The sequence below is a fragment of the Urocitellus parryii genome, chromosome 11, assembly GCF_045843805.1.
Source record: "Urocitellus parryii isolate mUroPar1 chromosome 11, mUroPar1.hap1, whole genome shotgun sequence".
NCBI lineage: Eukaryota > Metazoa > Chordata > Mammalia > Rodentia > Sciuridae > Urocitellus > Urocitellus parryii.
In genome coordinates this window covers 1796053-1818889 of record NC_135541.1, presented here as the reverse complement: position 1 = coordinate 1818889, position 22837 = coordinate 1796053, and the positions used below count along the sequence as shown (strand labels likewise).

General features: G+C 64.1%; 1 protein-coding gene across 1 annotated transcript in view; it reads left to right on the top strand.

Moving 5' to 3' along the window:
- Megf6 (multiple EGF like domains 6) overlaps nt 1–22837 on the top strand; it is a 96534-nt gene that overhangs the window by 53285 nt on the left and 20412 nt on the right. The window contains 5 exon segments of the mRNA XM_077791342.1: nt 11274–11396; nt 19047–19172; nt 20213–20335; nt 21222–21348; nt 21515–21650. Of these exon segments, the coding sequence (XP_077647468.1) occupies nt 11274–11396; nt 19047–19172; nt 20213–20335; nt 21222–21348; nt 21515–21650 (635 nt within the window).

Here is a 22837-nt window from a genome sequence, read left to right as displayed (position 1 = left end):
ACCCAGGGTGGCGTGGGGTGGCAAGGGAGGGCTCCTGGGCAGAGAGGCCCTGGGCTCCCCTTCCTTGGGCAGGTGTTGGAGGAGTCTCCCCCAGCCCCTTCCTGGCCCTTCTCCCGGCAGGTGGGGGCCCAGCGGGTATCGCCAGTCCTGTCCTGTCCTGTCCTGTCTGGCTGGGGCTCCATTTTCTCTCCTCCACTGTCCTCCAGCCTGGGGCTCGACTCCTCCCAGCCTGGCCAGGCTGGGGCACGCCCGTGCCTTCTTGTGTCCCTGGCCCTCCATCTCATCCAGACCTCAGACCACGGCCCCCATGGGTGTCCAGAGCCATGGGGGTCAGGCTGGGGAAAGGCCCAGGGTCTCGTGCCTGCTTCTCGGGGCTTTCACTAGAAGCCACAGCACGGCCTGCTCACGCGTCACAGCTGACACCAGTCATGTGACCGACGGTGCCACCTGGGTGGGTGGAGAGAGGAGAAACTGCAGGGTAGTGCCCTGGGCCCAGTGCCCCCCACCTACTCATGGGAGGTCCTCCTGTCCTCCTGTCAGTGCACAGGCTGGCCAGCACAGAGGGCAGAGGCAGATACTGGTGGACACTCATGGATTGCTGCTTCCTGGGGAGCTGTGCTGAGCCTCACCCCTAACGTGGGGCACCTGGGGATCTTGAGTGGGGGTCTCTGGAGGCCTCTCTCACTGCTCTCTCGCATGCCTCCACCCCACCCGCTGCCAGCCAGGGGCTTAGCTCCCTCCCCTGTCCCTCTCCAGGTGTGAAGTAGGAGGTTCCACCCTGGGAAGGCGCATGGCCAGCACATGGATGTGTGGACAGGGAGCCTGTGCTTTGGCCTCCTGCCGTCTCCCTATCGGCCCCCACCCCAGGCCTTAACTTCTAGGAGTCTGGGGGAGGGGTGGCGCAGAACCTAATGACCAGGGGTGTCCAGCCCTCCCAGCCCAGCCACCCTTGCCCTCGCTGCTCTGTGCCCAGAGGCCGAGGTAGCCTGGACCACCTGGGCCCTGCTGCCTTCTTGGGGAATTAGCAGCATGTGCTCAGGTGCCTGAACTGCGGGTTGGAGTTGGCGCGAGGTCTCAGGGAGGACTTTACAGAGGGGGTGTCAGAAGAGGACGCTAAGGGACAGACACCACACAGCAGCAGCCGGCCGGGCCCTGTCCCGCCTTCCCAGCTCCCACTGGCCCAGGAAGTGGGAGTTCTGCGCCACCATCCTGGCACTGGGCCTCCTGTGGGACTGGCCCAGCCCTGAGGGGAAACTGTGGCATTTGGGAGGTGGCATTGGGCCCTTGTCCCCCCACGCCAGCTCTCCCATCCTGGCAAAGGGGCCTGGTGGCCGCCCAGCCCGGGGAGGAAGCTGGAGCTGGCCGGGCCTGGGGAGCAGGCCCCTTGTGCTGACACAGACATTCCGGCGGGCAGAGACGCCCAGCTGCGCTTCCGCATCGGGAAAGCATTTCCCAGACGGCAGCCAGACCCACGGCCTTGGCCTGAGTGTGCCTGGAGGCACTGAGCAGGGACATGGGGGCCAGTACCCACCGGGGCTCTGGGTACTGCTAGGCTGTGGCAGCGTTCTGCACTGGCTGGCGGGTGCCCCCAAGTTCCCGGACCATGCCAAGTGGATGCAGGGCCCAGAGCCCTCCACTCCCCCGGACCCTTACAGAGGTGCTGCGGGGCTTACAAACCACGAGTTGCCCTGGGCTGTGGACTGGGGTGTACATCTCCATAGTGGGGACTATCAGGCCCCCCAGAGCCATGTCCTGCTCATGGTGGGCACAGGCATCACTGTAGAAGGGCAAGATGAGGGAGTGAGAGGGAATGAAGGGACGTGGAGGAAGGAGGGCCAGGGGCAGCCGAGCAGCGTGGGGTGGGTGTGGGCCAGCTCTCCGAAGGGTGCACTGGAAGTCATGGCCCCTCAGGCAGGAGGCAGGGGGCCGTGTAGAGCCCTGCAGGAGCCGAGGCCCAGGGAGAGCGGGTCAGCAGAGGCAGGACTGAAGCCAGAGCAGCCTCTCTGGGTGCTGCCCCGTGGCTACCACCCTGAGCTCTGGTGGCAGTCTGTGGGGCACCTGTGTGGATGGTGGCCTGGAGGGTGAAACCCCACCTCTTCCCGGTGGCACGGGAGGCATCTGCTGCGTCCTCTGCTGAGGGAGGAGGCCAAAGGTGGTGGCTTGGTGAGGACAGGAGTGGCACTGGGGTTAGACCTGGCCCCTCTGGGTAGCACCTCTCCCCCATGTGACCTTGAGCATCTCACTTCGCCTCTGGGAGCGGTCCTGGGAGCTCATGTTCAAAGCACAGGGTTTGGGGCCCTTCTGGGCAGAATGGAGGGCAGAGGGGAGAGCTGAGGTGCTGGGCAGGGTGAGGGAGGACAGGAAGCACGGGCGTCCAGGGCTGTGGGGCTGGCAGGGCAGACACAGGGTGTGGTATGGGCAGAGAGTGGGCAGCAGGGGGGCCTCCCTCTGCAGAGTGACCAGGTCCACCCTGAGGGAGGGTGGGGTGTGAGCCCTGGGGCCTCACAGAGCTCTTGGAGGTGTCCAGGGCAAGGCTCCGCTCAGTGTGCCCCCCGCCCAGATGTGGTCACCGAGTGCCCCAGGCCTAGCTGTGCCTGAGGAGTGACCCCTGGAGCTGGGCACACGGCTGTGCCTCCTGGGCCTTGCTCCTCCTTCCTGAACAACATGGCCAGGAGCCTCAGGCCTCCGCGTCCTCCGTAGCCATGAGGAGACAGTCCCGAGGGTCCCAGCCCATCACCTGTTGCTGAGGTGATCTGATTGGCAGTCTCCTTCCCATGTCTCTCCGCACTTCTCTGCGACACACCTGTTGTCTCCCTGCGGGCCTGGACCCACTGGACCCTGGCCTCTCAGCCCTAGCATCCCATGGCCAGAGGGCGGGACCCTGTCTCTGAGGGCCTTCACACAGGAGGTGCACACTGTGATACTAAGCAGCGCTGCCCTTGGAGGGGCTCTGTGCACGCAGTGGCCTGTCCACCTGGGAGTTTGTGGGGGCTCCCCCAGGCCAGGGTTGTGTCTCTCAGGGAAGGGGCCTCTCCCAGGAGAACAGGCAGGACCATATCCACACTGCTGGGTACCAGTGGGCAGGACCTGGCAGGCTGCGCCCTGGATTGCAGACAGGCCTGGACCAGGTGGGAAACCTTAAGCCCATGGGGGAGGCTGTCTCCCATGGGCTTAAGGTTGCTGGGTGAGACCACTGGCCAGTAGAGTATGCCCTCAGCCACATCTTGGCAGGGTGTTGGGCTCCCGAGATGGGGTCCTCTTAGGGAGGGAAGAGGCTTTTGGGGGCTCTTTAGGGATGGGCTCATTCTCACCTGAATCCGGGCTGGGGTTCTGCTCGAATCGTGTCATGAGGACAGTCTCTTAAGCTGTCCTGGCCTCGATTTCCTCATCTCTAAAGTAGGGACAGTGGCCCTCACCTCCAGGGACATGGTGAGAGGGTGGGTGTGTCCTTAGAGCCCAGGGCTGGCACCCACAGGGCACTGAGTGGTTGTTTCTCATTCTTCACCACCAGCCCAGTGCCTGTGGGTCCTGCACGATTCTAGGCTCTACATAACCCAGTGACTATGCGGCTGTCCCCCTCTCCAATCCATGGTCTGGGGGGCCCAGGGAACATGAATCCTCTTCCTTGCCTGGTGGATGGGTGGTGTCCCCAAGCTTTACGCCGCTGAGTTACCCCAGTCATGGGCCTTGTGCCCACTCACCACTTGTGGTCTTCAGAGGGGAGACGTCCATCCTGTCTAAGGGGCTGGCTGCTCCGGAGATGCTGCAGGGAGAAGAGCGGGATCGTTCTGGAGGGGCCTGGGCCAGGTGTGGGCTGGCGGGCCACCCCCCACCCCCGCCACCCAGTGCAGGAGCTCAGCCTGATGCTGGAGTCTTCCAGTCAGCACAGTGGTCACTGCTGATGGTCACCAGACATGGAGCGCCCCAGCTGGCTGGGCACAGTTATTCCATCCTCACGGAGCCTGGGCAGAGGGCAAATCTGGTAACCCCCAAGAGTAAGTGAGAGAGGGGTTTTGGAGAGGGGTTTCAGGAGTCTCCCATCTCATTGCAAAGGTGAGATGCGTGGGGGCAGGTCAAGTGCCCACAAGGCCTGATTGTAGAGTTCCTCAGATGACAGCTGCTGCCCACCCTGGGAGGGCTGTTTCCCACACAGCTGGGGGCTAAGGCTGTGTCCCTGAGCAGAGAGACTTCTGCCTGGACACCTGTGTGTGGGGGGTGCTGCAATACCCCTTCCTGCTGGGGGGATTCTTTCCCAGGCTCCCTCTGTACGGGTCCCTGGTCCAGTGGAGAGTGATATACTGCTGGACACTGGGCCCTGTGCTTGGGGGGCAGGGGAGTCTTCGCCTCAGGATCCACATTGTCGGCCTTCCTGTTCTCCCCACCAAGCCTCCTCTGCAGGGCCTCCGTCTTGCAGAATGTCTTCCTTTTCGCTTTGGTTTCTCTTCTGTTGTTGGCGCCGGCCCCTGTTGGTGCGTGTGTCTGTGCATGTGTTTGTATGTGCCAGTGTGTGTGCGCCTCTCTGTGTCTGAGTTTGCGCGTCTGGGTATCGTGCGTGCGTGTTCGCACCCGTACTGTTTGTGCACGTGGGTCCGTGTGCATGTGGGTGCCTGCGTTGGTGCGTGGGTCTGGGTCCGGGTCGGGTCTGGTCTGTGTGCGCGCGCGAAGGAATGCACGGGGCGGGCGTTGGCGGACCCGACGCGGCCCCCTGGGGGAGCGGGGGGCGGGGCCGGGGGCGGGGGCAACTCCCTCGGGCGTCTGAGGATTTGGCCTTTACCTGCAGGGGGCGGAGGGAAAACTGAGAACTTAAAGGCGCGGGGCGGGGCGCGCCGGATCCCCAGCCGCTCCCCGGAGGCTCCCGGCACAGCAGTGTGGAGCGGGCGGCGGGGCTGCGAGTGCGCTCCTGGAGCACGGAGCCTCAACCCTGAGCCTGGTCGGAGCCCCGAGCCGCCTGCTCCGCTCCCGGCGCACGCTGGTCAGTGGATCAGGCATGGAGGCGTCCCGGGGCTGCGGCGGCCTGGCAGCGCTCTGGTGCCTGGGGCTCCTGGGGGGCTTGGCGCGCGTCGCTGGCACGCACTACCGCTACCTCTGGAGGAACTGCTACCCGTGCCACCTGGGCCAGGCCGGCTACCCCGTAAGCGCTGGTGACCAGAGGCCAGGTGGGCGCAGGCGAGCTGCGGCAGGGGCGGGCGGGACCAGGGTGCCCGCTCTGGCGCGTGCTCCTTTTGTTTCCTCTGATTTTCAAAGTTTGCGCCAGGCCGCTGACAGCGCAGAGGCTGAAGGGAGCAGGTTGGGGCAGTGCCAGGCAGGCAGCCCCTGCCTTTGGGACAGGGCCCTCTGTCCTGAGGACGCATACATTCTCATCCCTCTGGTTGCTGACAGCAGGGGCAGACGTCACTTGGCCCGAGGGAAGAAAAACACCCTGCCTTTGCTTGGGTCCCAGGAGTTCCCCTCCGATGCCCCAGCAGCTCTGAGAGTCAAGTGAGAAGGCAGAGAGAGAGGTCCTCAGGGACTCTGAGCTGTCTCCTGTCCAGGGTCCCAAGTGGCCGGGACCCTCCTGGCCAGGTGTGGGTGTGTGGCAGGTGCCATCCTTTCTGCCCTCACCCTACAGGCCAGCAGAGGGGGGCGGCACCCTCCCTGGGAGGCCCTGGGTTTGCAGTCCCAGCAGCTTGTGAGGCAGGGGGCATCCTGTCCAAGCCATCCTGCCTCTCTGCAGCTGGCATCTGCCACACTGGACCAGCCTCCTTCCCTGTGGCTCCACAGAGCCTGGAGGTGGGCACCCTGAGGACTGAGAGGTGGAAGGTGTGGCGTGTGGCTCCCAGTGAGGCAGCACCTGGAGAGGCAGGGGCCACCAGCGCTGCCTACCAAGCCCTCAGGCCCTCACAGTCTCCTGAGTGTGGCTCCTTAGAGGACTCCCTTGGGGCAGGTCTCACCTCTCATGCCCAAAGTACCTGAGCACTGAGCAGAGCCGGCCCATGTCCCTTGATATGGCCACTTGGCCCAGCTGGGGCCCAGATCCCCCACTCCCGTCCCCTCAGGAAGCCGCCCTCCTGCTTGGTGGCACAGACAAGACTAGGCTGGCATGCCATTGCACCACTAGGGGCACAGGTGCCTTGACCTCAAGGTCTTGAGCTGAGTGTGACTGAGCCGGGGCTCCTGCCCTGCTGCATGGCCTTCAGAGGGGCAGGGAGAGAAGGGCCTGTGGGCAGCCGTGTGCCTGTGAGGAGAACCCGTGGCATGCGCGGGGCAAAGCTTGCTGGCAGGGCACCAGGGGCTCGTTTTCCCTGGAGGCTCTGAGAAAGCTCTGGAAGGGTCTTGGGGTGGTCTCTGCAGAGGCAGCTCTCTGCCTGGTGTGTGCTGTGGGGTCTGGAGCTGGCAGCACCTGGGTGAGGGCTGGTGGGCGCCCCACAGGCTCCCAACAGCACCACCATGGGCTTGCTGTGGTACTCCCAGCCCCAACTTGGCAGGCACTGCAGTTCTCACCCAGCCAGCCTGGGTTGTCACCGTGATGTCACCATGTGCCAGTGTGTGCTACTGATCCTGTCATGAGGCTGCCAAGTCCTCAGTCACTTGTAGCCACTGAGGGCTACAGCAAGACCACAGGGCATCTCTGTGGCGCCCTAGCCTGGCTGTGCCGAGACCCCACCAGTTCACCCCTCCAAATGGTGCTTCCTGGGTTTTCCCTGGGCTGCTCTGAGGGAGATGGGGCAGAGTGGGTTTGCCCCTGGGCCAGCCTGGCGTCCCTGGAGTGAGCAGCTCCATCCGACTTGAAGGTAAACATGGGGACATCTGTGTCCTTGCTCCTTTCAGCCCTCACCCTCCTTTCAGCTTGGGCCCCTTGTGCTGCAGGAGGATGCTCCTGCTAGAGTCACAGAGCCTGAGGTGCCCACGCTCTGCTGGCCCTGCTGGGGCATCTCAGAGTTGGTCCCTCTGCATGACCCCATCTGCACTGCGTGTGTGTAGGCAGAGGGGCAGGTACCTAGGGTGCAGGCCTGTGGGACCAGAGAGTCGAGGGAGCCAAGCGTCAGCAGGTGCTGGGGGCAGGCAGATCCTGTGGGCCCGGCCACATGGATGGTGCTTGAAAGGACACAGTGGGCCTCCGTGTGGGAGCTGGTGAGTCCATCCAGAGCTGAGCTTTGGGAACTGTGGGTCGCCAGCTTGCGTGGTCTGAGCTAACAGTCTGTGCTCTGTGCCCTCCAGTGGCCACATCGAGTTGCCCCACACAGTGTTTAAAACAACAGATGTTCCCTGACAGCTCTGAGGTCAGAGTCCAAAATGGACTAAAATCAAGGCAGGCAGGACTGGTCCCTTTGGAGGCTACAGGGAGGGTAGCCCCTCCTGCACCCTCAGAGCCGCAGCGAAGGGCCTTCTGGTCTTCTGGCCTCTGCTCCTGTTGCCACAGGCCTTCCTCCGGCTCAGCCTTCCTTCCTCCCTCTCATCTTTGGGTTGCTTTGTCCCACCTGGGTAACCCAGGATGCTCTCGGTCCCAACTGCAAAGTCTCTCTAAGGTTCTGGGATGAGGCTCTTTGGTTTTCTTTCTTTGGTGCTGGGGATTGAATCCCGGGGTGCTCTCCTACTGAGCCACCTCCCCAGCCCTTTTAATTTTTTAAACCTCAGACTTGCGGTCTTCCTGCCCAGCCCCAGAGTCTGTGGGACTGCAGGTCTGTGCTACGTGCAGCACACACTGCACGAAGGCCCTGTGCCTGTGGCTGCCCAGGTACGGCCAGAGCCGTGGCAGGCTCAGCAATCCGGGGGTGGCTCTGCTCTGCCACAGTGTCGGCCCACCTTGGAAGTTCAGGGTAGGGGGACACGCAGGGGCCCATGGAGTGGAGAGCCCTGCCTGGCTGACCCAATGCCCACCTTCCTGTAAGGGGGATTGTCTCCGTTCACAGGGTCCTGGTTCTCAGAGCTGGGGGACCCCAGCAAATCATCTGGCCCATGCCATCCCGTGGGGAGACCCCAAACCCTCTAGCCTTGGACTGACTTTCTGGGTCTAGATGCTGACTCTGGGGCCAGAAGCCATGTGCTATTTCAGGGTGCCCTGGGTGCGCCCTGTCACGGACTCCGTCTCCTGGCATGGCAGTTCCGAATCCCCACACAAAAGTTTCATGACCAGGAAGGGCTTGGGGCTGGGTCCATGAGCCAGGCAGGCGGGGGTCTGTGTACTTCAGGAGGGAGCCCGGGGCTGGGAGAGGGGAGTGCCGGGGTGGGGGGACTGGGAGCTGAGTGTTCCTGTCTGCACTGCAGGAGGCTGCGGCTAGCCATCACGTGCAGGTGGGTGTGAGCAGGGAGGCCACTGCTGTGCAGGGTCAGTGCAGCCCAGGAGTGGGGAGCCAGCCAACGGCCCTACTGACTTTACCTTTGCAGCCAGCAGGACCCAGTCCTGGGCCGGCCCCGGGGCTCCAGGGAACCCTGTGGCTGAGTGCAGGCTGACAGCCTCCAGGGCTGGCCAGCTCTTAATAAGCCCCTACTGTTTGCCTGGCCAAGCGCTGCTGTGTGATTCACCGTCACCTTTTAGGGATCTGGGCTAGGAGAGCCCTGAGCTGTGGGTGGGGTGGGTGCTGTTGCCCACCCCCACAACTGACTCTCCCATCGTGGGGGTCAGGGTCCTGACCCCACTATGCCCTGGGTCCCTCTGTCTCTTTGGGGTCCTGCTGGGGGCCACTTTGCTTTTAAGCTTCCCGAGAGTCCTCCTGGCCTCCCTCTGACTTCCTGGTAGGCAGCCTCGGGGCCTAGGAGGGACCCTGGAGTCTGTCCAGAGCAACTGTGGCCTGTGCGTGGAGCAGATGGTCCTGGAGGCCCAGGCCGAGACGCAGGCCTGCTGGGGTTCTTCTGCGTTGTCTGGTGGCCAGGCAAGTTCTGAAGGGGTGGGCAGCAGCCTCTCTGCAGCCTGCTGAGTGGCCAGGCCTGGGGCAAGCTTGGGGACGGGACGCTCTTTCTTGCTCTGGCCATGCTTTAGGCTCTCGGCACCTTCACAACCGGGCTCAGGTGGCTGGGGTTGGGGTGGGAGACTCTGGGGCTGGCGTTTGAATAGGGAGCGCAGCAGATGGGAGGCAGAAGGTGGGGAAGGCCTGGGTGGTCACTGCGGAGAAGGGGACCTGCTTGAGCATCGGGTGGAATTAGAGCCCTCACTTCCCGGCAGCCCTCGGGCCAGGCCCCTGCCAGCCAGCCGCCCGCTTGCCCCTGGATGTCACACTTTCTCCTGGTGTGACCTCCATGAGGAAATCCTGCAGCACTTCAGCCACGCTGAGCTCCTCTTTCCCCCGGAGACTCGCCAGAGGTTGGGATCGCTGTCCTGCCTGGCCTGGGGGCCCCCGCCACCGGGCCGTGGCTCACACACAGGGCGTATGGCCCCTGCTACAGCAGTCCACACTGCCCTTTCTTTCTGATCAGGGACACTGGTCTGGGTGGGTGAGGCTGGCAGATGAAGGGTCACCTTGCCTGAGCAATAGGTGTGGACTTCAGTCCTGTGTCTGCTGCTCCGGGGGCTGTTTCTGTCCCTACCCAGGGGCAGCTGCTCTCCGTCACTTGGGCAGTCAGGCCTTACATGGCCTTTCTCTCAGGTTTCTTTAGCCTCTGCCAGAAGGCTGCCCCTCAGCTGTGCCCAGGGCATGGCTGGCACTTCAAAGCCTCCACCATGTCCAGAGGCCCAGGACCTCCAGGAGAGAGCTCCTGAATTATTACTTTCTTTTCCTTTTTGGTTCTGGGACTGAACCCAGGTGTGCTCTACCACTGACCCACATCCTCAGCCCTTTTTTATTTTCATTTTGAGACAGGGTCTCTCTAAGTTGCTGAGGCTGGCCTCAAACTTGGAATTTTCCTGCCTCAGCCTCCTGAGTGCCTGGGATTACAGTCGTGCCCCACTTCACAAGCCTCCCCTGGAATTCTTCTGGATTTCTTAGCATTAAAGGGGTCACTGGAATGCTCTGGGCAGTGCTGGGCAGGGGGTCCACCAGGAGGTATGCACACTGGTGTTGGGGACGACCCCACTTTCTGTGCTGTTTCACCTACCTCCCTCCCTGGCTGGAAGTTCGTCCATCTGGACAGAAGGAAGGCCGGAGGGCAGGGCAGGAGACCGGGCACCCTGAGCCTTCTGCACACGCATGCTTTCCTGATGCAGTCCTGACAGGGTGGCGAGGCCTGGGGGCAGCGTCCTGGCCTCCAGCCCTGGAGAAGGGCCCCAGGAAAGCTCTTTCCCAAGCCTCCAGTTCACATCCTGTCCTGTCTGCTTGCCCTTTGGCCTGAGCCATGGTGCTGGGGTGCTGGGGTGCTGGGGTGGGCGGCCATTGAGCAGCAGGTGGACGGCACAGGGGGTGTGTGTGTGCTGGGCTGCCGTGTGCTGGGCTGCCGTCTGCTGCCCTTGTTCTCTGTGGCTAGCAGAGACCCCACCCGTCAGCCCCCAGGTGTGGAAGTCAAGGCTGCCCTCTTCCTCCTTCCCTTGGCCCAGGATCTCTAGATCTGAGCCCTGCTGGAGGTGCTGCCCCGAGGCGCTGAGAGGGCCAGGTGGCTCAGGTGGCATGTGGCAGGGGCAAGGTAGGAGGGGCCTCAGGACGGGCACTGCTCAGGGGCTGCTGTCCTGGGGATGTGGCCCTGCTGTCCTCCTGGCCCAGCAGGGGAGAGGGGCCGGGAGGGGGCACCCAGTCTGAATCGCTGCATTCAAGTCCTGGGGCTGTTGTAATAAGTCGCCAGGTGGCTTGAGACCCCTGGAGCCAGGAGGCCAGGATTCCCAGGGCCTCTCGGAGTGTGTGGGGTCCTTCCTGCCTTGTCCTTCCCACCCCTGACGGCGGCCGTGGATGCCCAGGTGGTGGCCTCCTCACTGCGTTCTGCTGGGTGTCCACTCGCCCTTTCCCATCATGACCCCCACCCTCCCCTTAGCGCACCTGCAAAGCACAGGCCGTGTTCTGAGGTTCCGGAGGGACGTGTACTGGGCGTGCTCAGCCCAGGTCACAACCCCCACCCTGCTGTGGCTTCGCCTCAGCCTGGGGGAGGGGTCGGGGGGCATCTCGAGGGTCATCAGCTTCTGGGCTCGTGGGCCACGGTGGAGTGGACCTGGGCTCTAGGGGACAGCTGTGCTCCCTGCTCAGCCTTGAGGTGCTGGGGCCTCACCTCCCCAGCCTGCTCCCCTCTGCTGCACCCCATCTCCCATTGGGCCCGAGGTGGCAGCTCTTCCTGCCCACACATGCCAGCCGTGGGGAGGCTGGGCCCTGCCTCTGCACTCGGGAGGCTGTTCTGGCCTGGTGGGTCCCTGGCTGGTAATCCTGCCCCTCCCTGCCCAGATGTGGACGAGTGCCGTGTGCACAACGGAGGCTGCCAGCACAGGTGTGTCAACACGCCCGGGTCCTACCTCTGCGAGTGCAAGCCCGGTTTCCGGCTCCACGCCGACGGCAGGACCTGCCTGGGTAAGTGCTGCCTGGGGACCCTGTCCGCCTCAGACCTCGGCTGCCCTGTGCTCCTGGGTGTGCCAGGTCTGGGGAAGGCCCGGTCCCTGCCCCCGAGGGGCTGAGGCCTGCCTGGGCTCTCACTGGGCATGGCCTCGGTGGCCTCAGCTGTCGCTGCAGAGGGAGTGTGGCTGCCACTGAATGTGGCCCTGTCCTGCTGTGGGGCATGACGGCTCCACCCGGGTGAGGTGAGGCCAGCGGGTGAAGAGTGTGTCCGGAGGCGCTGACTCAGGTCCCTGAGACCCCAGGCTGCCCTCCCTCTGCAGCCTGCCCAGTTCCATTGGAAAGCCGAAGCTGTCTGTGGTGTGTGCTGCCCTCGAGACTCAGAGCCTCGGGCTGCTCTCCGGCGGCCGGGGAGGCTGCCTGGGTCCCGCGGAAGGCGGGCATGTGAGCCGTGCCTGGCCCGCCGAGCTGGCTTCTCGGGGACTCGAGTGTGCGCTGCGGTAGGTGGGGAGTGGGGCGTGAGCCCCTGGCGCCCAGGGTCCTCTCGGCATCTACTGTGAGCTCAGTGGCGCCTGAGGACACAGACTTGGCCTCCGCCACTAGGGGAGACAAAGGGAGGCCAGGAGCAGCTGAGCCAGGGGGCTGCCCAGGAATCTGGTGAAGAGCAGTGCTGCCCCGCACTCTGCCCCGGCTCTGGACGCAGTGCTCTGGGGGTGGGCCTGACCCTCCCGCTGGCCTCTAGGGGGCACGTGGAGTTGGCCTCTAGGGGACTGAATGAGACGCCCCTTCTTTCCACCCTGGAGATCCAGAGTGGAGCCCCAGCTCCCTCCTGGTCCTGGCTCCTGTGGCTGGCAGCCTGCCAGCCCCAGGGGGCCGCTCTCCCACACGCAGCACATGTCCTTCGCTGCTCCGGGAGCCAGGCAGCTGCCCTGGGTGGGAGAGCAGAAGCAGCTGCGGGAATGTTGTGACGTGCTTCAGGGCAGATGAGCTGGGCCCAGCCGGCTGCCTGCTGCCGCTCCTGGGAGCCCTGGCAGGGACTCAGTGGCCTGGGGTCCCCTGGTCCCCGGCGGCCTCCTAGAAGAGTGGCTTTGGGAGGGACATGTCATCTTTGGGGTCTGAGGTGGGGTCCCCTGCTGCTGGCCTCCTGCTGTTGTGGGGTGGGACACTCACTCCCATCCCGGTTCCCACTGCCTGATGGTCGCCTTCCCTGAGTGTGCTCCCAAAGGGACCAGGACCAGGGTGGGAGGGGTCATTAACCTGCAGAAATGAGGGACGCTCCTGAGGTCTGAGTGAGCTGCTGGCCTCAGGCAGCCCAGGAAGCATGCCCCTCAGCCTGGCCTGTCCCCTGCCCCCTCTGCCCACTGCTCTCTGGGCCATTCCTGGAGCTAGGCCATCTGGGATCTGCGCACTTGGGCCGGAAGTCTTCCTAGGCACAGGTGTGTTTTAAAGGGTCTCTGCAGGGTCAGATGCCAGGGCTCCTGGCTGTGGGGAGCCTCTGGGCCCCCCAGCCCTCCTGGCTGTCCCAACACTCCGCCTGTTTGTGTGGTTGGGCTCTCCAGAGCTTCAACACCTTCCAGGTTCTGGTGTCCACCTCCAGGCCTCTCCCAGCTGAAGGTCCAGCCGGGACTCAGGCACTTCGGTGGGCTGCAGGGTAGTGACCTCAGATTCTCCTTGGACTGCAACTCTCAGCAAGGGGTTTGGCCGAAGCTTCATGCAGTGGAATGTCCCTGTGTGATCTACCCGAGGACTGTCCTCGTGCTGAGGAACGCTGGTGGGCACTCACCATGCCAGCTCCCCCGGCACCACCCTGACTCGGGGCTGATGGCCTCGGCTGAGCTGAGCTGGGAAACACCTTCCTCTCCTGGCAAGACTCTGGTGATGACCTGGGGACACATGAGATGGGCCCTGTTCTCGAGCCACCTTTGCCGGGGCACGCCCAGACCCCTTTCCCAGGGCTTTCTGGGACCCTGGAACTTGTCCCCATCTGGTGGCCTCCCTTTCCGCAGTCCGTGCGTCTGGCTGTTGGTAGGTTCCTGGATCTGGAATTCCCGAGAGTCTGGGCCTCCCATGGGCTTGCTGGCCTGGGTCTACCGAGAGCTGTCTTCCCTGTGGGCAACTGAGAGGCTGTCAGAGTGGACATGGGGTCTTCTGGGAATTTCAGGGTGTCTCTGAGTCCCTTCTTGTTGACGAGGGACTTGTTCCTGGCTGCCATTTTCCCGAGATGCTGGCCTGGGGGTGGGGGTATTTGCACAGTCAGGTCCTGGGTGAGGGACTTCCCTTCAGAAGTTAGGGAGTCTCCCTATCCATTGTCCTGGGTCCTAAAGGGCACTGCCCAGGCCATGCCAGGCTCGAGGGGGATGGGTGAGACTGCCTGCCCTTCCACGGCCCTCCCTTCTCCCAGGGCGCCCAGGGTGGGGTGGAGCTGTGGACCTCCATCTGGTTCACAGTGGGACCCTCTGCCTGAGTCGCAGGAGGTCCTCAGTGGACGTGTACAGGAAGAATTAACACAGGCGCCGCGCTCTCCCCCCGGGGCCGGCTGCCGGCAGGCTACACAGCTGGAGCTCAGCTGCGGCTGCGGGCTCCTCCTGGCAGGAGGGTGCTGCGAGCTCCCCTGGGGCTTGGCAGGAGGCAGGGGCTCACCCACAGCCCGGGCCCCCATGGCTTGGGCTCCCCTCTCCCCAGCAGCTCAGAGTGGGGACTTGAGGCTGGGGGCGGAAGGTGCCAGAGGCTCGGCCCTCTTCCTGCAACGCGAGTGGGAGTCTCAGGGTGGGCCCCCTCGAGGGCTGAGGGGCCTGGGAAGACCTCAGAGGGGGCGGCTTTTGAGGGGGGAACACATTTGAACTCACCTCCGGGGCAGGGGGACAGGACGGGAAGTGCATGAGCTACATGTCCCTGATTCCAGTTGATCTTACGGGAAGAAAATGCAGAAGGTTCCGTTTCCGTTCTCAACAACAGAAGCCTACGAGGACCTGGCTAGTCAGCCCCTGGTGTGGGGGAACCTGGTTCCTGCCCAGGAGCCAGCATCCTGGGGGACTGCGTGGCCCAGGGTGCCTCCTGGGGTGCCCCATTTCTGGGACGGGGAGAGCAGGTCCCGCCAAGCCCAAGGGCTGGTCCAGGCTTTCCAACCACAGAGGCCTGAGCCAGCGCCTGCTCTCCTCGGTGACGGGAAGGGGCAGGCGGTGGTTTGGCTGAGGGTCTGGGACTGTCATTCTTGTTTTCCATGACATCTTGCAGAGCACCAGTGTGCAAAACAGCCCCAGATGTTTAACACTTTACTCAGGGGAACCTCCTGCCTCTGTGTGGCCGGGATGCTCTGAGCCGGCACGCCCCCTGCCTGGTGGCCCAGGGGCCAGCCTCTCTGACCTTCTAGACTCTGGCCTAGACCTGTCTGTCTCCTCCTGTCCCCTGGGTTGAGCAGTGGGGCCAGTCTGAGGACCCACAGATGTCACTGGCTCAACCCACAGAGGTCCCCTTCAGGTGCAGTGCCCTGGCCAGGCCTCCTCCTCCTCTGGGATGGACGCCCCTGCGGAGGGCTCTGCTGTCAGCTTGCAGGCCCCTGGTGGCCTGGCTGCCCCTGCCTGTGTGCCCCACCCCAGAGTCAGATGCAGCCAGTGTGTGCATGGCTGGACGGGATTCGCCATCCGCCTGGCTCTGCCCCTCCCGCAGACCCTGGGGCAGACCCCTCCATCCCCAGGCCTGGGTCATCTGTGAGGACGGCGAGGGACTGCACTGGCCCTGCTTCCCCTTTGGCCCCTTCTCGGGGGCAGACTCCTCAGCACAGGCCCCGGGCTGGGTGCAGAACCAGTGGGGAAGGCGGGCAGCAGAGCTGGGGGTGCAAATGAGGGAGCTCCCAGGGTTAGAGTCAGCGAGCCCAGTGAGGACCGGAGTGGCGCGGGGAGGTCGAGGCCTCACAAGCCAGGCACTGCTTGAGCCGTGGGCACAGTCCTGCCCCCTGGACATGGCCTGCTCCCTGGAACTTCATATCTGCTGGATGAGACCAAGATTGATTTAAATGACAAACCAGACATTTTTCACAAATAAAAGAAAAAGAAAAAGGGATGTTGCTCGCAGGACTTCCCGCAGGATCAGGGAATGGAGGAGGGTTCTGGGCAGGGCGGTGGCTGGCACAGCTGGGTTGGCGGAGGGCGTGGGGGTGCGTGTGGCTCTCCCTCCAGGCCACACTGAAGGGTCCTGGTGCTGTCTGTGGCCAGGACAGAGGAGGGCAGCATGACCGGTGGGGTCACTGGTGCCACCCCTGCTGATCTCATGGTGCCCTTGGGAGGGCAGCAGTGGGCCGCCTACAGGTGCCCCCACGGTGTGTTCAGTGCGCTCTGGCAGCTAGGAGGCCCCCTTTAGAGAGAGCTGGGGTGGGGGCAGGAGGCCCAAGGCCGGGGCTGCCCGTGGGCAGAAGGGGTTGAAGGCCCATCCTCTCCTGCCTCCCTGGCTCTGCCCAGTGGGGGGGCTTCCTAGAAGGAAGGGTGCGGTGGCTGGGTGGGGGGCCTTCTCTGGACCCCGAGACCACACTCCTCAGAGGGCAGTGACCACAGAACCTCATGACATCAGGAGGACCAGAGCTGCCCTGAGTCAGTGCTGGGCTGGAGCCCTGGCAGAGTGAGCTGGCGGGCACGGCATGCTGTAGGCAGAGGCCTCCGGCGGTGTGGCCCCTGGTGACCAGCTCCCGGTGGCCTGGAGGCCAAGACCTTGCCAGCAGAGCTGCCCCCAGTCCACCATGGACAGCCCCACCTGCTGAGCCTCCTGATGCTGGAACGGTGCCCTCTGTCCAGCAAGCTGGAGCAGGTCCTGGGCCTATAGGAAGCGAGTTTTCCAGGGTGTCCAGTTTCCTCCTCCTTTTGCAGGGGTGGGTGCCCACGTGTCCCCCAGTGGTGCCTGCTGGCCGAGGCGGATTTGCAGCTTGACTCTCGGTTCCTGCAGGCAGCCTGGCCGGAGGGCAGTGCCTCAGTCTGCAAGCCAGGAGTCGGGGAGCGCGGGTCAGTGTGGGCTTCCGTGCTGGGACGCCAGGGACTGGGTGACTTACACAGCGGAAGTTCGTATTCTCGCTGTCACGGCAGCTGGAGGTCAAGATGAAGGTGCTGGCAAGTCTGGGTCCTGGAGGGATCAGGGCCCCACCTGCCTGACCTCATTCTACCTTCATCCCCTCCAGAAGGACCCTGGCTCCAGACGTGGTTGCATTGGGGTTAGGGCCTCAACAAATGTGTTTTCGAGGGAGAAACCTCAAGTTCCTAACACGCTGGGTCCCCAGATAGATTCACTTGGGTCTTCTCTGGACCTGGGCATGGACCTAAGCCAGGCCTTGGTGGGGGAGGCCCTAAGACGAGGGTCGAAGGCAGGCAGGACAGGACTGGCTCCGCTCCCCAGGACTGCGCACACAGCGGCAAACCCCGCTGCCTGTAGCTTTCCCTTTGAGATAAACCACTTCTGTGGTGTAGAGGTGGAAGGGAATCGGCGGCCATGGAGGCAGCTCCGTGAGCATGTGCCTGTGCACAGGGAGGCGGGGAGGGCCTGTCCCTCCGAGGCCAGTCCCCAGGCCCTGCCTTCTGGTGAACGCACCTAGCTTTGCTTCAGGTCTGAGCTTGGCTGAGGCTTTGGTGTGGCTGGTGTAGGATCCCTGGCTGTATGTCCCACAGCTGGGGCTCAGAGGCCAGACTGCCCGGGAACAGCCCCCCAGGCTGGCCTCCGGCACTGGAGGATCTGCCTCTCAGCCTTCTGGGAATCCCCCACGCAGGATGAGCCGAGGACACTGGCTCAGCTCCCTGGTGTGCACAGCTTGAGAGCATCTGGGATGTCCCCATGCTGTGAAGCAGAGGACCCGAGGACAAGCTCTGTCCTGGGACTCTAGGCTGCACAGGGACCCCAGCTCCTCCCTTGCGTCTGCCCCTGGTGGGAGCCTGCATGAGGACCCCAGGCCCGCCCCTGTGTCTGCCCCTGCTGGGCTCACCCTTGGGCCCACTCAGGGGCTACGCCCCTCTGGGGGTACTGAGGAGGAGTCCCTTCCAGTCTTGCACAGCCCCTTGGGTCCTTGTTGTCCGTGGTCCGTGCTCCCTGCTCGCCTGCAGGCTCTGTCCCTCTGGGCCTGCCGGTCTGCCTGCTGCTCTGCCAGACGCGTCTGGTTCCCATTAGGCTCCTGAGGAGGGGTGCCGTTGGTGTGGTGAGCGCAGATGAACAGAGTCCCCAGGAATGTGGGGCCAGCTCAGGCCATGTGTGCTCGGGAGCCCTGAAGGGAGGGCCAGGGCTGAGCAGAGCTGGAGAGGTGAGGTTGGCGGGGTGGGGGGCAGAGTGGGGGAGGGGGCTCCGGCTGACAGGCTTGCCTCGGTTCTGCCCTGCTTGAGTGTGCCCCAGCCACAGAGTGACCACTGCCTCTCCTGAAGCGGCTTTGCTCGGGTACTCGTGGTGGGGGACCCTGGGCAGTGCTCTCCAGCATGGCCGTGGGGAGGCAGGCGCTTTGGCGAGTGCTGTGGTTTCTGAGCCAGCTTGCTCCAGGGAAGCCCTGCTCTGGCCGACAGCTCCCCGGGTTCACGGAGCCCCAGCAGCTCACGCGCTCCACACTGCACCAGCACCTTGGCCTCCAGCGCCTGCTCCTCCACGGTGCCAGCCCTGGCCCCCAATCCTATATGCAATGACGGTCACTGTTTCCCAAACTCGGGCCAGGCTGGCTGCCCCTGGGGTTGGCAGCATCTCCACCCCAGGGAGCATCTTGGGGTGACACCTGGCCCCCACGCTCAGCGCTTCGGTAACGGGGCAGAGGTTGGCTCGGACAGCACAGCTCTGACGCAGGCCGGTGGCAGACGGTCTCACCCGCCCGGCCGGGGAGCAGCACATATCTGTGGTTTCCCTGCTGAGCTTGGGGCCCATTCCTCTCTAACCACAAGGCGATGGCCAGAGACTTGATTGTAACCAAATCTGTACCAAGGAGCTGGCTGCTGCTTCTGGTGGAGGCACAGGGCCACCTGGGCCAGCCAAGGCCATGCCTGCTACCCATCCGTGGGGTACACAGCTCCCCACTGGGCCACTGTCGCCACGGGGCCTGTGCCTGAGGGGCTCAAGCATGAAGGACGGAGATGCGGCCTCTGCTTGTGGCCTCACCTGGTACCATCCTTGTGACCTCTGAGGGGACTGGGCACTGGGATCTGGTTCCAGTGAGGCGTGGCCCTTCTAGGGTGGGAGGGGGCGGCTCCGGTGTCCTAGGAGCTGGTGGCCAGGCCTGCACGGCACAGTGGCCACCCACAGTGGCTCCACACCCGCCCCTCTGCCCCGTCCTCCAGGGAGCATGCTGGCTGTTCCTGGCCACTGTCCCTCTTGGGCCTCTCAGAGGCCTGGGGTTGGCGTCCTCTGGTGGGGAGAGCAGGGCTCTGTTGAGGCAGGAGAGTCCGAAGTGCCTCTGTGTCCCGCCCTCAGGAGAGCAGAACTGGGGGGTCCTGAGCATGGCCACCGACCTCCAGACCTGAGGGTGGCTGAGAGCTCAGTCAGCCTGAGGCCTGCCGCGCCTGCTCCCAAGGCCCACCAGGCTCCCAGGTCCAGGACAGCGACACAAAGGCAGAGGGCCCGGAGGCTGCAGGAGGTGGCCGCCTCGTCCTGCTCCTGCCAGCCTGGGGTGAGGTCTGGGAGCAGGCTGTCCCCTCAGCTGACTTGGGCTCCTTTCTGTGTCCCCAGCCGTCAACTCCTGTGCCTTGGGCCATGGCGGCTGCCAGCACCAGTGCGTCCAGCTCACGGTGACACGGCACCGCTGCCAGTGCCGGCCGGGCTTCCAGCTGCAGGAGGACGGCAGGCGCTGTGCCCGTGAGTGCCACCCTCCTGGGAGGGGCGGGGACTCTCCAGACACCCTGCCCTTCACAGACCTGCCCAGGACCTGAAGCCTGGGCTGGAGAGCTGGGCGGAGGCTGGAGGGGACCCTGGGGGACCTGGTCCAGGAGGGAGGGAGGGCCTGAGCGGGGCCTGGAGGCTGGGCTCTGGGGTTGACACCAGGGGCAGGAAGCCAGTACGGGATGGCACGCCAGACGCCCACCCGGAGCCCAGGCCCTGCGCAGAAGAGGCAGCCAGGCCTCCTCAGCCTGTGCCCGTGGGACCTGGAGCTGCCCGCTTGGGGGCTGTGCTGAGAGGGTGGGCAGAGCAGGAGTGGGACAGGTGCTGAGAGCCCTCTGCATCCTGGCCCCGGGGCCTTCCCAGCAGGGCAGTGAGTGTGGCTCCAGGTCCACGCCAGCCGTGGGCACAGATGGAATGGGTCACGGGGCTGAGAGTCACGGTGCCAGGGGGCTAGAGCGCCATGGATGTCACAGGGCTGGGGGTGGCACAGGGCTGGGGGTGGCACAGGGTTAGGGATCACAGGATGGGTTGTCACAGGGCTGGGGGTCACAGGGCTGGGGGTCACGGCTGGGGTGTCACAGGGTTAGCGGTCACAGGGCTGAGGGTCACAGGGCAGAGGGTATCATAGCCAGGGTCCACAGCCCTGGTGTCCACTCTGGCACCTCAGTGCTAAGACAGGACTTTGAAGGGGCTGGCTGACCACTGCTGGGCAGGCCGGGGCTGGCTGACCACTGCTGAAGGCCCTGGTCTGGTTGGGCCTCCCTTCCTGGTGTCCCCCGGCCTCCTGGGAAGCCCGCGACCGAGTGCTGGGGGTTCATGGGAGGCAGGCAGCTGGTGTCCCGGTGGATGCTCAGGGGAGCCCTGGCCTTTCCTGAGGCCTTGGGCTTCCCACATCTGGGAGGGACCCTTGGCCCAGGCTGGAGCAGGAAGCGGTGGGAGGTCCCAGGGCTGGTGTCACCAATCTGCTGGTCCCACCCTGATCCCTCCCCTTCCCCATTCCTCTGCCTGCACTGCAGGGAGAAGCCCGTGTGCAGATGGGAATGGCGGCTGCATGCACACGTGCCAGGTGCTGCGGGGCCTGGCCCACTGTGGGTGCCGAGCGGGCTACCAGCTGGCTGCCGACCGCCAGGCCTGTGAAGGTGGGCCCCCTGCTCCACCTGCCCATGTCACTGCAGTGTCCCTGGACACGTGGCTCAAGTGGGTGGGAGGCCGGGTGAGGAGCACCCTGGGAGCTGCCTCCAGCAAGGCTCGTTGTGACGGGGCTGCTGAGGTTTCACCCCGAGGTCTCTTGCAGTAGGCAGCCATAGCTGCTGTTGGGAACTGGGGAGAGGGCAGCAGAGTGGGGCTGCCCGAGGAGCCCGACAGAAACCGCCGCCGTCCCTGGTGCTGTTCTCTGGGGCTCCTTGTTAAATGGTGCTTCGTGTCAGGTCACGGTCGGGAGATATTGGCTGATGGCCTTTCTGCTTTCCCTGCTGCTGTCCAGCTGCAGGGCCCTGCTGTGCCTGGGCTCGACCACAGGCCTGGGTGTCCAGCATCCCTGGCTCTCGCCCGTGGCCAGCACGGCTGGGAAGAGCAGCCCTGTGGTGTGTGGCGGCTGTCCTTGGCCTGTGACCTTTGGGCCAGTGATAATTCAAGGGGTGTCCAGAGAGGCAGTGGTCAGTTTCCATGGTGTCCCACCAGATGGCCAGCTGCCCACAGGGCCTGGAAGTTCATGCTTCCCCTCCCCATGAGGATCAGGAAGTGGCCGCTGGTGTGGAGGTTGAGCCTGTCACTCTGGGTGCAGGTGGCCGCCACAGGGCTCAGATGAGCCCAGCTCAGGGTCAGCCTCATCCTGAGGAATCTGCTGGGGTGCGGCTGTTGCCGTTGCCGGGACAGCGGAGTTTGGTCCTGACCGCCAGTGTGTGTGGCCTCAGGCCAGCATTACTGTGCCCGGGTGCCTGTGGTCATGAGCTTCCTCCACTGTCCCTGGGGAGTGAAAAGACATCTCCCGTGCCCTTAGACCTGCCTTTGGTCTCTCCGCTCCAGACGTGGACGAATGTGCCTCAGGGCTGGCCCAGTGTGCCCACGGCTGCCTCAACACTCAGGGGACCTTCAAATGCGTGTGCCACGCAGGCTACGAGCTGGGTGCTGACGGCCGGCAGTGCTACCGTGAGTGGGCAGCGAGCGGCCGCTGGGGTGCTGAGGGTGGCCGCGTGGCCCTCAGCCCTCAGCCCTCAGCCACTTAGCCGCCCTCAGCACCCTGGGCTAGCTTCTGGGCCCATGGGGAGGCCCTGGATTCCAGTCCCCGTCCCCTACCTGCTGGCCTTGTCCTGTCACAGGGTCGAGATGGAAATTGTGAACAGCTGCGAGGCCGGCCGGGGCGGCTGCTCCCACGGCTGCAGCCACACCAGCGCAGGGCCCCTCTGCACCTGTCCCCATGGCTACGAGCTGGACGAGGACCAGAAGACTGTGTTGGTAGGAGCGGGTTCCATCCAGGGCAAGCTGCCTGCCCACTGGACACAGGCTGCCACCTGGGCCTGGGGCTGGGGTGACACCCTGACTCGGAGGCCTCCCCTGCCTCCCCGTCCCTGCCCTGGCTGCTTGGGCTGGCCAGGGGTGCTGACCTGGAGAGGGGCAGCGTCACAGTCCAGAAGGACCTGGCTGCCTGCAGGGCACCACCTGACACACTTGGCCCCACCTTGGCCCTGGCTGTGAAGTGTGCTCTGTGTGTGGTTGTGTGCAGTGTGTGGTAGTGTGCAGGTGTGTGGTTGTATGTGGTTGTGTGCAGTATGTGGTAGCGTGCAGGTGTGTGTGGTTGTGTGTGGTTGTGTGCAGATATGTGTGGTTGTGTGCAGGTGTATGTGGTTGTGTGTGGTGTGTGAAATGTGGTTGTGTGCAGGTGTGTGTGGTCATGCAGGTGTATGGTCATGTGTGGTGTGTGGTAGTATGCAGGTGTGTGTGGTTGTGTGTGGTGTGTGATATATGGTTGTATGCAGGTGTGTATGGTCGTGTGCGGTGAGTGGTTGTGTGCAGTGTGTGGTAGTGTGCAGGTGTGTGTGGTTGTGTGTGGTGTGTGGTCATGTGCAAGTGTGTGGTAGTGTGTAGATGTCTGTGATTGTGTGTGATGTATGGTCATGTGCAGTATGTGTGGTTGTGTGCAGGTGTGTGTGGTCATCCAGGTGTGTGGTCATGTGCAGGTGTGTGGTCGTGTGCGGTGAGTGGTTGTGTGCGGTGTGTGGTAGTGTGCAGGTGTGTGTGGTTGTGTGTTGTGTGTGGTCGTGTGCAGGTGTGTGTGGTCATGCAGGTGTGTGGTAGTGTGCAGGTGTGTGTGTTGTGTGGTAGTGTGCAGGTGTATGGTCGTGTGCAGTGTGTGGTAGTGTGCAGGTGTGTGTAGTTGTGTGCCATGTGTCGCTTTGTGCAGGTGTGTGACTGTGACTGTGTGGCTTTGTGCAGGTGTGTGACTGTGATTGTGTGTGTGTGTGTGCAGGTGCGTGCCCCTGGGTGTAGGCATGAGGCAGTGTGGCTGTCGCAGGTTTGTGTGGAGGTGACGTGGCCATGTGCACAGTGGTTGGAGGGCAGGAGGCTGGAGGCGTGTGTGGCTGTGTGGGCGTGTGGTGAGCGTGTGCAGGGCAGTCTGCGGGGCTGTGGGGCGGGTGTGGAGG